This window comes from Melitaea cinxia, chromosome 15, assembly GCF_905220565.1.
Source record: "Melitaea cinxia chromosome 15, ilMelCinx1.1, whole genome shotgun sequence".
Lineage (NCBI taxonomy): Eukaryota > Metazoa > Arthropoda > Insecta > Lepidoptera > Nymphalidae > Melitaea > Melitaea cinxia.
In genome coordinates this window covers 5,694,536-5,707,450 of record NC_059408.1, presented here as the reverse complement: position 1 = coordinate 5,707,450, position 12,915 = coordinate 5,694,536, and the positions used below count along the sequence as shown (strand labels likewise).

The window sequence follows — 12,915 nt, the reverse complement described above, 5'->3', positions numbered from 1 at the left end:
TTTATAAGCTACAAATATGAAAATATAATTAAAGTCGGTGGCTAGTACGGCTAAAACTTGTACCATATCCTGTATCCAAGACTTGTGCGGAAGAGATTTCTCTTCTACCAGTCCACTAATAAGACAGCCTCTGTATATCCTTTTTAATTTTTTTTTAATTATTGTTCTATTTTATTACTTTAGAGATATTAAATGTAATTCACGAAAAATAAATAAAATTCTTAGTAATAAGAATAATATCTACATTGTATTCTTAGATTATCATAAGAAATTAGGTGCAAATGGGTGAGGCGTACTTCACGTGAAATTTGAATAAGCAGCGCATAGTAACGTACATTTGTATGGAAGACATTCTTTCATTTCCCTAAAGGCATTAAAATAAATTCTTTGACTTACGGAGTTGTATATCACACTAATAATTTTAGCTGAGCGGTTACCATATATGAAGGCAATAATTGACATATACAAATTTCAGGATAGTGAAATTTAAAAAAAAAATGATGTTTGACGCGTTAGCGCAGATGTCACAGCACTGGCTTGTGGCACATGGCATACATTACTGGGCATTTGGGCGTTTGTGCTTGTGTATTGTGTATGTTTGCCGACCCTCGACGCAGGAGTAAAAGTGGGGGCTGTTAAGTGGGAGAAGTCTAACACATAAGACGCCTACAATTTGCATTATGTGGTTACATATAGATGTGATAATATCAAATTGAAAGATGCAATGTTTATAAATTGACACTTCCTAAGAATACCAGTCGATTATCGTAAATATCCAGAGGAGCTTCTAAAGAAAAATTGACAAGTCTTACATTATTGAAGTAATTTAAGAAAAAAACTTATAGGTTAATAAGCTCTAAGTGGTAGGCATTTTATAAGTAACTTTCCCTTAAAAACAGAAAATACCTAAAATTTAATTGCCGTAATATCCAGGTGTCCAAATTATCACTTTTAAGCTGTCTAAATTATTTAACGTGTTAAGCCATGTCACTTTGCGTCGCTTTGTGTCTTATCGCATCTTTTACTTACAAAAGTTATCTTGAAATGCGTAAAAGTCAAAAAGGAAAAATGTATTTTAGCATAAATTTAATCACGAAGCACTTCCATTTTGCAGGCACTTTATTGAACATGAAAAACGAAAATAAATGTTTGTCTAAATGTTAATTTTTTAAATTATATTCAGCATAAACCTCATTAACATTCATCCCAACGAGAATTGAAAATCGAATTAATCTATCAAAGTACTTGACACTCGTGACTAAGAGTCAAAGTAGCGTGAATTCAAATTTATCTTTGAACGCGCTAAGAATAAATAAAATACATAGTTCCGTAAATTACCAAAAACCAGAAACTTTTAGACCTTTCAGTAATGAATAATTGGCAAATACAAAGTTAGCTAATTTTCAGAACACCAGTGTTCATATTTAATTTTATTTTGAATACAAATAATACTTACTTATTAAGCTGTTATTTACTACTTTTAGTGAATTTCATAAATATTACAAAAAGTCAGCAAAACTGAAATTATATATTTGAAAGTGCACTTGACTTTAAATCTGTACCATAGTAGTATATACTCGTAATAGTAAATTTGAACGAACATAAAAGTAAAAACAGTAAAATAAATATATACATTTTTTTAAATTTAATTTAAGAAAAAAAAAAGGTTTACAATCCGTTTTATATATGTACATGTATTCGAATAAGCGTCGACATTATTACTAATTGAAAGGACCACAACATTTTATTTATTATTTTTGAACTGAAGTGTTTTAAAACTGTTTATTATAAGACCACGTGTTCTTAGTCCTAAGTCACGTTACATGAACATTATTATGCAAGCATTTTGTTTCACTGCAGAATCTAATATTTATGTGTTAAATTATTTAAAAAAATAGACTTCGTGATCTAGGTATATTTATTTTGATGAAGGTTTACTAACTTTATTCTGCACCCGACAACACTGTATTGTCGGCAATAAATAACAATCAAAAAGGAGAATTATATGAATGAATATTATATGTGTATTGAAGTCCAAAAGGAAGGTTATGTATAGGACATGTATATTTGTAAGTGTACGTCAGTGTCTGTGTTGCCACGTATTTCTTGAATGGATATTGAATGGACTTTTATTGAGGTAGGAGACAGTAGAATATATCCTGCACAAAATAAGGAGCAGCCAATCTAAAGGAGAAATTAAACATTATAGAAGATTACAGCTAAATAATATTCTAACACTATATATGTGATATGGTATGGTCGGCGACGTGCTGCGATGATTCTGGTATTGGAGGCGTCTATGGGCCAAGAAAACCGCTTACCATCATGTGGGACTTGAAATCATCATATAAAAAAGAAACTAATTTGGTCAAATAATTATTAATTACATTTGTATTTGTGGTATGTTCCTGCGGCATTAAAGAATTTAGCCACCCTCTCTCTTCCCGTGGGTGTCGTAAGAGGCGACTAAGTGATCCACTACCACCTTGGAACTTATGAAGCCGACCGGCGGCGGGATAGCTATCCAACTGCTGGCTTTGAAATACACAGGCCAAAGACGGGCAGCAACGTCTTCGGTGCGACAAAGCCAGCCATGCGGTCACCAACCCGCCTGCCCAGCGTGGTGATTATGGGCAAGACACATAAGTTCACGCCATTTTTGGCGCAAACTTGTTGAGGCCTATGCCCAGCAGTGGACTGCAATAGGCTGAAATGATGATGATGATGATGATGATGAAATGACGAATATACATATGGCTTATAATTTCTCTTATTTTACTTCACAGTTGAATTTTGGTCAAGATCCAAATGTCGTGTTCTTTGTAGATCAAAGTGTCATTTGTGAACATAGGGTTTTTAAAAAATACGTCTAAATCTTTTACGTATTTCAAAAAATATAACCCGTATTTTCTCTGATGATAAAATGCCGTAATAAATTTTACCTGAAACGAACCAAGCTTGTAGATTTAATAAAAATGTATTTTCTGACAGTCGAAGATAATTCAAATCTAATTCGGTCCAACTGGTGAATGTATTCATCATTTTATTACTCTTATATATTAGGTAACGCTTTAATATAACAGTAAATCAAATCGACGCTATCGTTTTCCAGTAAAAATTAAAATAAAAAATTTACAATCAAACTTTCGCTACTACTGTCTTTTGTACGTTCTTAAAAAAAGTTTATTATAAACCCAAATCATAAACTTCAGCCTATCGCAGTCCACTTCTGGATATAGGCCTCCACAAGTTCGCACCAAAAATGGTGTGAAATCATGTGTGTTGCCCATATCACCACGCTGGGCAGGCGAATTGGTGACCGCAGGGCTGGATTTGTCGCACCGAAGACGCTGCTACTTATAAACTTAGTAAAGTTTTATTTTTGTGGCATTCACATCAGTTTAATTTACAAGTACAGTCATTTGAATACAACGTATTAAAACTAAGGAGTTTCATTGTTTTGTTGAATGTGCGAAATAGTTTCGCGTAGTTAGTCAGCTTATTGGAAAAGTTCTAGACTAAGAACATTACAACTCATAAGTCATCATTAGAAAGTTAAACGAATATAAAAAGTGTCAAAGTTGAGGGTGTCATCGAGAGTATAATCTACATTAAAAAACCAATCCGTAGAGATGTACGCTGGAATTACTAACATATGTATGTAATATATCCGTTAACTACAAACTACTTCAGATGTTTCTTAACCAAGGTAAGATTCTTTTCTCTTACTTATTTGAGATTCTATCTGTTCCTTGAGCTTTCTTTCTACTTTAACATATTTCTTGTATATCTACTTTACTTACTCTAGCATATGTATCTTATTTTTCATTAATAAACAAATCATGTGTAACGCGAAAAAAACAATAAATTACTTTTGAATAACTTCAACGTCGAATAATTATGAAAGGAGTGAATGTAATTAAAAATATTAAGAAACTTTTTTTGTAGAATATTAAATTTCCTTTGAAAATAATTATATTGAACCATTAAAATATTAATATTCTGGTAGTTACAAAAATCGAAAATCGGAATGCAAAATTAAAAAAATAAATTAATGTTTAAGGCACGTTTACAAGGAAACGGTTTGTTTTACATTAATTTACTAGGAAACCTTTTTTCTAGGACATTTAATTTCCTTTAAGAATACGCCTCGTTCAAATTTTTCAGATTGATAATATAATTGACGAGTTTATAACTTTTAAAAAACCTATAGTCGTAACGATACATCCCTTAACATTATCATTAAGGGCTCACACTCTTACGATAATCTTTTTTTTATCATAATGAATGATATTTTCACAGTATCATTAAAAAAATAGTCGTTTTTTGGGCCAGTCTAATACATTCACGTCATGTGAGAAATGTTACATTCATATTTTAATATATTAGATAAGTTTTTATTTCAAAATTATTTGCACCAGGCGCCTTTAATCATTAAAATAGTGTTTCCAATAGAAGCGATAAGACCGGCTTTGTACTCTGTTACTATTTCATGTACTATTGATGCGTGCTATAAAGTACTAAAAAAGAATAATCTTGCCAGAAAACTTCTGTCAAATGTAAACACATGCTTTACACAATTGAAACATAATGGAAATGAATTATACGCAATCCTCTTCCAGTTGTTTGCTTAGAATTGCTGCATATGGGTATATGTCTACCTCAGCATAACAACGGTATTGTTCGACTTGTTTTCGATTCTCCAGGTGACATGTGGCTTGAGTGTCGAAATGAATATGATATTTGATTCATATTTATGGCTTTTAATATATTATATGATAGAAGTTTGTCAGTGAATTATCAAGTGATAAGAATATGCTCTACACTTTTTTCTTATATGGTTTTCCGTATTTAGCGGTGAGTGATGTGGTTTACTTTTAAATAAAAGTTGAATAACTATAGTTAATCAATTATTATAATTAGTCACAGTTATTTAGATGTACTTTTATCTAAACATAGAAAAGGTTGAGATTGCGGATGACATTTTTTCTTAAAATTGTTAAAAAAGATAATTTAACATTGCGGTTTATTTTATATTTAGAATGTTTACAGCATTTCAAACGGACTCTGATTACTACTACTATGATCAAAAAGAAATATACATATATTAAACATTTTTACTACAATATTGTTAGGAAATATTGTCAAACTATTATTCAGAGGCACAAACCAAAAAGGTTGTAATCAACTTGTTTGATGTCATCCCTGTTGTTTGTAGGAAAATAAAAGTAGAAGAAAGGAACCGGTTGATTGATAAAATTCTAATATTGTTTTTGATCGTGTACTAGGAAAACAGGAATGCGCAGGTGGAGTTACGAAAAACTTTTTTACTGAACGTTGGGTCACAATACTTTGTCTCTAGGGTAAAAATCTTTTATTATAAAATTCCATTTATAGCTTTTAAATTTTTACATCTTATATACAGTAATTTAAATATAACACAAAGGATTAGAGTTTTATTATTACATTATACGTGAAATGTTGGACAATGTTTCATATTATTTTTCTGTGTTCCAAACTTCAATTTAAAAGTCACTTATAATAAAAAACATATTTAGAAAAAAAATGCATTTACGCATTCAGCCTGTTACACCCCTCCGCTGGGCCTCCTTTTAGATGCAAGAGAAGGATTGGTGTTTAATCCACCACGCTGCTCCACTGTGGATTGGCGGATATGTTCGCTACTATGAGTAACGATATCAGGTATTTTTGATAAAAACCTCGACTGACGGTTTAACGTGCTCTCCGAGGCACAGTGGGGAGACTTGCAAGGACAGATATCCATACCGGAAAGAAATATTCGTAGAAATTAAATATCAATCCAAAGCGGTAATCGGACCCGCAAGCCGTGGGTGTTTTATGTGACTACTAGCACCACTACACCAGAGCGGTTGTTGTACCTAAAACATTGTTTTTTTTTTATATCACTAGGTCGGCAAACAAGCGTACGGCTCACCTGATGGTAAGAGATTACCGTAACTTATAGACGCCTGCAACACCAGAAGCATCGCAAGCGCGTTGTCGACCAAATCCCCAATCCCCCCCAGGAGCTCTGGTCACCCTACTCACCAACAGGAACACAATACTGCTTGAAAACAGTATTATTTAGCTGTGATCTTCTGTAAGGTCGAGGTACTACTACCTCAGTTGGGCTGCTCCAGATTTTGAGCAGGAAATTCCTGCTGTGCCCTACCTCAGCAAATAAAATAAAATCGTGAAATATTAATTGAATGAATCAAATTCAATATCGCCATAGGGTCGGTCATTAGTTCGACACTAATTGACTTGAGATTTCCAACTTCAGCGATAAGAAAGCCTCGATTAACCTTTTTTTATAAAAATAACCACAGACTGTTCTCTGTTCCATTAATTTTACTTCTCCATTTTTTGCTAATTATTAATTTATACTTAATTTCCGCTAAATAGAAAAATAATTATAAAGTTATCATAGAATTGATTTTTCGGGTACATTTAATGCTGTTTTATGGTTAGTAATCGATAACTCTTAGGCACAAGAGTGAAACTGGGGTTTTTTTTATGAAAAATGGTTTTGTGACATTAGAAGTGACGTTACACTATGCTACGTTTACATGCTATTTTTCATTTGAAAATATTTAATTGATCAAAAAACACTTAATTACGATTTTAAGTCGAAGCCATTTCATTTATGTTATACAAGTTTCTTTTTACATTTGCTAGGCAATAAGACATACATTTGAATACAATTTTTCTGTAATCTAGTAGTGTATAGTAGTGCTGTGTGGTTACTTTCTGTGGGTGTCGTAAGAGGCGACTACGGTACACCACAGTTCCACTACCACATTGGAATTTAAAATACCGACCGATGGCGGGATAAACATTCAACTGCTCGCTTTGAATACACAGGCCGAAAACGGGCAGCAGCGTCTTCGGTGCAACAAAGCAAGCCCTGCGCTCTAGCCTGCCCAGCGTGGTGACTATGGGTAACATACATGGGTTCAAGGCTTTTTGGCGCGAACTTGTGGAGGTCTATGTCCAGCAGTGGACTGCGATAGGCTGAATCGTAATCTATATGTAATTCAACGATACAAAGACCCATTAAAAACTACGGCTAATTCAAGTTCAAACTACCTTTAAACGACTGAATCACATCGTTAAATGAAATCTAAAAAAAAACTTGCCTTGAAAGGCATTCGAATTATAATTAAAAGCAGTTATAATTTAGTGTTGTGGCTATTTTTATATACGATTTTTTACCGTAATGTTCTCCTAAATTGAATTTAAAAGTTTAATAACAAGTTAAGTATATTAATAAGACTTGTACTTAACTTGAAATTGTCCTCATTGATTTTAATCGAGTTCAAATAAATATCCCAACAATAATATGGTTTTCATGATTTTTTTTGTCATGAAGGTGGCAGCATATTGCTCTCCCGATGGTAAGCGAATATCGTATTCTATTGACGTCAGCAACACCAGGAACATTGCCAGCGCGTTACCGACCCTATCCCATCATTATACTAGCACCGTTTACCTTACTTATCATAGAAACACAACACTACTTGATACAGTGCTATTTCGCTGTGATCTTCTGAACAAATAACACTTACAGAATCGTAGTAAATATTAAAATAAAAGTTATCAGTTTGCAATGATAAAATGTTTCAAAAATCTATTAAAAGATATAATGCTACTGAGATCAGCCAATGAGTAACACAGTATGTATTCTTTTCATATCTTTCCAGTACAGTGGTTTTATGTGTAAGTACGATCGGCTTCTTAGATAAAACAGGAAAAGTTTGTAAAGTATGGCCATGCTCATACAAAAGTTACCGCCAAAAGAATATAATGTTTAGACTATGTCCCACTAAGTTACTTGATGGCTTGATTTATACCATAGTCAAACTTAACTGGCCTATTGGTGTCGTTAGTTGTGACACTGATTTTTAATCCGGGGATTGTGGGTTCGATTCCCACCTCGAGCCTGGGTTCAATATCTGTATTTATTTATATCTGTATTGTTTATCAAAAATATGTCTGTAGCGAGACAAAAAGTTATCTTGGCGTTTCTTTAAAAAATTTAAAATAATATCTGATGACCCGTTATTATAATAATAATATTGCTCGGCTGGCGCTAAACATTGAAATCTATAAACAGTTATTCTATTTGAAAGGTTCCATTTAATTATTACAGATCATTATATTCTTTTCTCAAGAGGAATCTGTTTAAGTATGGCGAAAATCAAGACACTTTCTATTTTTAGACGAGACTTAATCAAGTTATTTTATATTTTATTTTATAAATGTTTAAATCAGAATCTATTCTTCTATGAATTGTTTCATGTTGAAAATGAATCATAGTTCTACCAATAACTTACTAATTAGGAAGGGTCACCCCAGATACGTGAAACACCACACGGAAAGAAATATTCTTATCTGATGTAGGGAAAATAACGTGTATTTTAAAAAGTAGGCTAACATTGAACTAGGCAAGTTCGCCCAAATTCAGTTCGTGGCTTTACGTCAGAGCGGTAAAAAATAAAGATAAGAAAATCTTTTATTTACTTACTGTTGTAATTAATTTGCATATCATTATAAACTTGTTGCTTATATTCTAAAATTATGTTTAGTGTTTTTTTAAGTATCTACTCATTAAGGGATTTCTTAAATTTTATTGGAAAATTTTCAAAATATTATACTAAGCAGGACGCTGTTATAAAAAGGTGTATATTTGGCACAAATAGTGAATTACTTTGAAATAACGTACCATCTGGAACGTAAACGTTGAGGTATAGACAGTCCTCGGAGTATTCCTTCTTACGCGGCTCCTCCATTTGTGATTCCAGTAATTTCGCAAAGAGGTCGTCGTGTTTATTCAGCGGGCGCTGAACGTCTTCCTTCTTCGGGTCGCTTTGCATACAATCGGGTGTGTAAGTTGTAGCGTTCCTCACACCCTCCCATCGAGGAAGATCTGTATATTCAGGGGGTGCAAAGCGTCTGGCGTCAATTGGTGGTTGAGCGTAAGGTATTCCAAGGTACGCTGCTATTCTATTTGTTCTAAATCTCGTTATGTACACTCCCGCTATTGTTCCTTGATTTGCCAATGTAATTTGTTTTGGTTCCCGAGCCGTTAGCACTGTATTCGATAATATCGACATTACCAGTATTAAAACTATTTCCATTTTTGCCATTTTTCTGCTACGTTATTATTATTTGTAATAAAAGTTCCATCAAATTTTTAATATTATTATTCTATTCTCATAATTTAATTTAAAACCATCTTCATATCGCCAACTAATGTTTTAATAATAGCACTATATTTCGAGGCGGTAGTTCACTTTCGAAGGTGGTGCGTTACTGTTTCTCGTGCAGACTTCGGCTCGTAAACAGTAGGGCTGTTCGTCGTTATAGCGACCAGGGAATTGGTTGTTAGTTTTAAGAAATATTAGAAGTGGCGAAATTATTTAAATATCGTTGAAATATTTCCTATCTTTGTATCAGTTTCTAAAACTATATCATGGAGGTAAAGAATCTTAATATCATATCATCCAATCTCGATTACAATGGTAAGGGGTTCCTTTAGTTACGAAATTCAATCGTTAAACTATCAATTCCTTATCGTTAAGTAAAAATGTAGAGTTTTTGTTATAAACTTTGGACTGTAATGTAGTTTTGTTTTATGCTAAAAACAAAAATTTGCCCTTTCTGTTTCATACTTATTCCATAAAAGTTGGCAGTAAGCTTACGACGCGCATGGATCGCGTGACTGAAAACTGAGCATTGGAGTCATTGCATTCCGACTCCGACTTTTTGTTACTTTCCATCTTCCCCTATATGGGTCAATGCGACTGAATTATTGATCTTTGGATATTTATTTAAAAGTATTCGAGTACTTTATTGACTTAAAATTAGCCTAAATAAACTTACCGTTATTAAAACTGCGTAACTCCGACTTATATAAAACAAAAAATTAAGTTTTTCTTGGCAAACTGTAAAAGATCTGAAATTTTAAAGAACTTTTAAGAAAATGGAATTAAAATATAATTTTTATAAAACTATTAAGTCTACATTGTTAAAGTTTTGCAAAGGCGAACTCGTTCACTTTTTTTGAAACAGAATTAATGTTTCGTTAAGTGGTCAGAGACTTAAATTCATAATTGCTTAGTCAATTTCATGGTGTGATATTTTCAAAAATATTTAATCAAAACATACAAATATTTAACTTTGAGTAACATTAAGTTTTTCAGTTCTTTCATATTTAATCAATTTCAAACAACTAACTAAACACTTTTACGAACCTTAATATGCTATCAATTGCTATAAATATTTTACGCTATAGAAAACTGGAAGCGTGTACAAAAAATTTGACGCAAATATTAAATCTGGGAAAAAGTTGCTTCGTATATAGAAACTGAAGGTAAGATTTTACAAAATTTATTTATAATAATTATAAAATATGTGTACCATTTTGTTTGATAACTTGCCACCATCTCGAAGGTAATGACAGGATTCCGTTGCTGTGAAATTTTGGGACTTCTTATTAAAACACTCGACAGGTACTTTTGACAGTCCTCTCTTGATGTTAATTTTACACTACCTAAAGAATTCTGAAGAGACCAAAAGAGATAGAAATCTGAGAATACAGAATCGAGGCTACATGCTGCCCGCATCAAGACTAAGACTTATGTTTTCGAGCGTTGTCGTTATGAAAGATATGCATACCCTTTCTGTTGATCAATTCTGGCCGCTTATTCTCAATATTTTGCTTAAGTCTCATCAGCTGTTGGCAGTAGAAATCCGAATCGATGGTTTTGCCCGGCGTTAGAGGCACATAATGAATGATGCCCGTCCAATCCCACTACACACTCAACATCACCTTATTGCGTATCAACCTGGGTCTGCGTAGCTTGACTGACCTTTGATCACGATCTCTATCACGTACATTTTTATCGTAGGTGATCTATATTTCATAACCATTGATCAATCTTTTAAAAATGGTTCGATATCATTACGTCATAAGAGAGAATCACAAACCAGTATACAGTCCATTCACTCTTAGTGAGTTCACGTGGCATCCATGTGGCAAATGTCAATCTAGCTCCACTTTTTTCGAAAATATTATCACGTCTATTTGTAACTAGGCGACCAGAGCGAAATGCATCTTTGACATGAAATTTCTTGATTGAAAACACTTGTACATTAGTACTACTGTTACTGACAGTGCATTAGATCCCCAAACGTCACAAGTTTTTTCGCGGCTTAAGTAACATTTATCCCTTTTTTTCAAATAAAATTTTCAAGTGTACCGAATTTTTTTGTTGGGTTCAACCATTTTGACGGACAGAAAAACAAATGAAAAGTGCTGGGAAATTCATTATAACTTTTAATTCCATTTTTAAAATGTCACCTTTTTATGGTATTAAAACCAACCAGTTACAAACAATACAAAAAAAGGAAAGATTTTATACAACTTTTTACTAGAAAGTGCGTATAAACTTTTCCCGACGTATTATAAACTTTATGGTTTTCATAATGGTTAAAAACGCGTAAGCGGAAAAACCATACCTATACTAATCGAGCTATTAAATGCTATCGTTATTTGCATAAAGTGTTCATGGCATTAGTAGTGTGATTTTCTACGATTCTCATTTTCATTTATATGACAGCGAGTTTGACATTTACAATGTACACGACAATAAATATGTGTTAAATTGACAAATTGTGGTCTAATAAAACACGTAATCTAAACATGAAAAATAAATGTTTTTCATAAAAGTGGAATATTTATAATTTAAATTATTTTTAAAATTTTATTTGTACAATATTTTGTATCTGATTTTATTTTTAATAGATATAGACTCCTATTGTTTTTGCTGTATTTCACACTGTTTTTGTTAAGAAAATTTCTGTTACAATAAACATGATATGAAATAATAAAACAATATATATTATACGAAAGTAAATACTTGTCTATCTTTTACGCTCTTACGAGCATATTTTGGTCTGACAATTACTATATGACGATCGTCTGGGCTTAGATAAGGGCATAAGCTATTTAATAGGGTACAAATGAGGTTAATATACACTGTTTATAGATCGTAAAGTAAGAACAAAATTTAATACGATGACTAATATGACCAATTCTGGACAAACTTATCACTAGAATTAACCTCACAGCGAAACTAATTACAGTTTTTTTAAAAACTATAGGCTATATAATACAAACATTATATTGCAGTAGCAGTTAAGACTAATGGTATGGTTAAGTACTTGTCCTAGGATATATTATAGAGAATCCAGAATGCCTTATAGTAATAAGGATTTCTGATAATTTCATAGTTACTATTACACTAAATACGAGATTTATAATAGATTTAAAAAAAAGTTATGTTTTTAAATTCATTTGGGTTATTGTTTAAAGTTATATTTAATGACGAATTCTTGCTTGGCACGATTTAACTTTGCTTCTGCGAACAGCTAACATCGGTTAGATCATTATCTTTAAACGTTTAGAGAAAATGTACGAATTTACACAGTTAAAATGGTCGTTGTATTAAATAAATGACATTTTCGGGTCGCCGATTGTTCTTTTTAATTGCATTCCTTAAAAGTGTAAAAAAGAAGAACATTAAGTCTCGCATTTTATTTTTCATTATTTTCACAAACGCTTAAACTACGATTTAATAACAAAGTCGATAATTAACTAAATTATTTATAAAATTAAATTTAAATATTAAAATTCATCGTGTAAAAAGACAGACCTAAATACATTTTAAATTATATTATTATGAAACATAATCGAATATTTTAATGTATTTGTTGTATGTTACATGTGCACGTCTTTGCTAGTTTCTTGATTAATTATTGCACAGTATTAAGTATTGACGGAATTGTGTCGGTACATAGTAAATAATACTTTCTGTATTCCAAGAAATT

The 12,915-nt window shown here is 32.2% G+C and overlaps 1 protein-coding gene across 1 annotated transcript in view; it reads right to left on the bottom strand.

The window, feature by feature from the left end:
- LOC123660635 (fatty acyl-CoA hydrolase precursor, medium chain-like) overlaps nt 1-9,170 on the bottom strand; it is a 32,361-nt gene extending 23,191 nt beyond the window's left edge. Inside the window, exon 1 of the mRNA XM_045595691.1 lies at nt 8,747-9,170. Within this exon, the coding sequence (XP_045451647.1) occupies nt 8,747-9,170 (424 nt within the window). The remainder of the gene's footprint in view (nt 1-8,746) is intronic.
- Nucleotides 9,171-12,915: the final 3,745 nt, after the last annotated feature.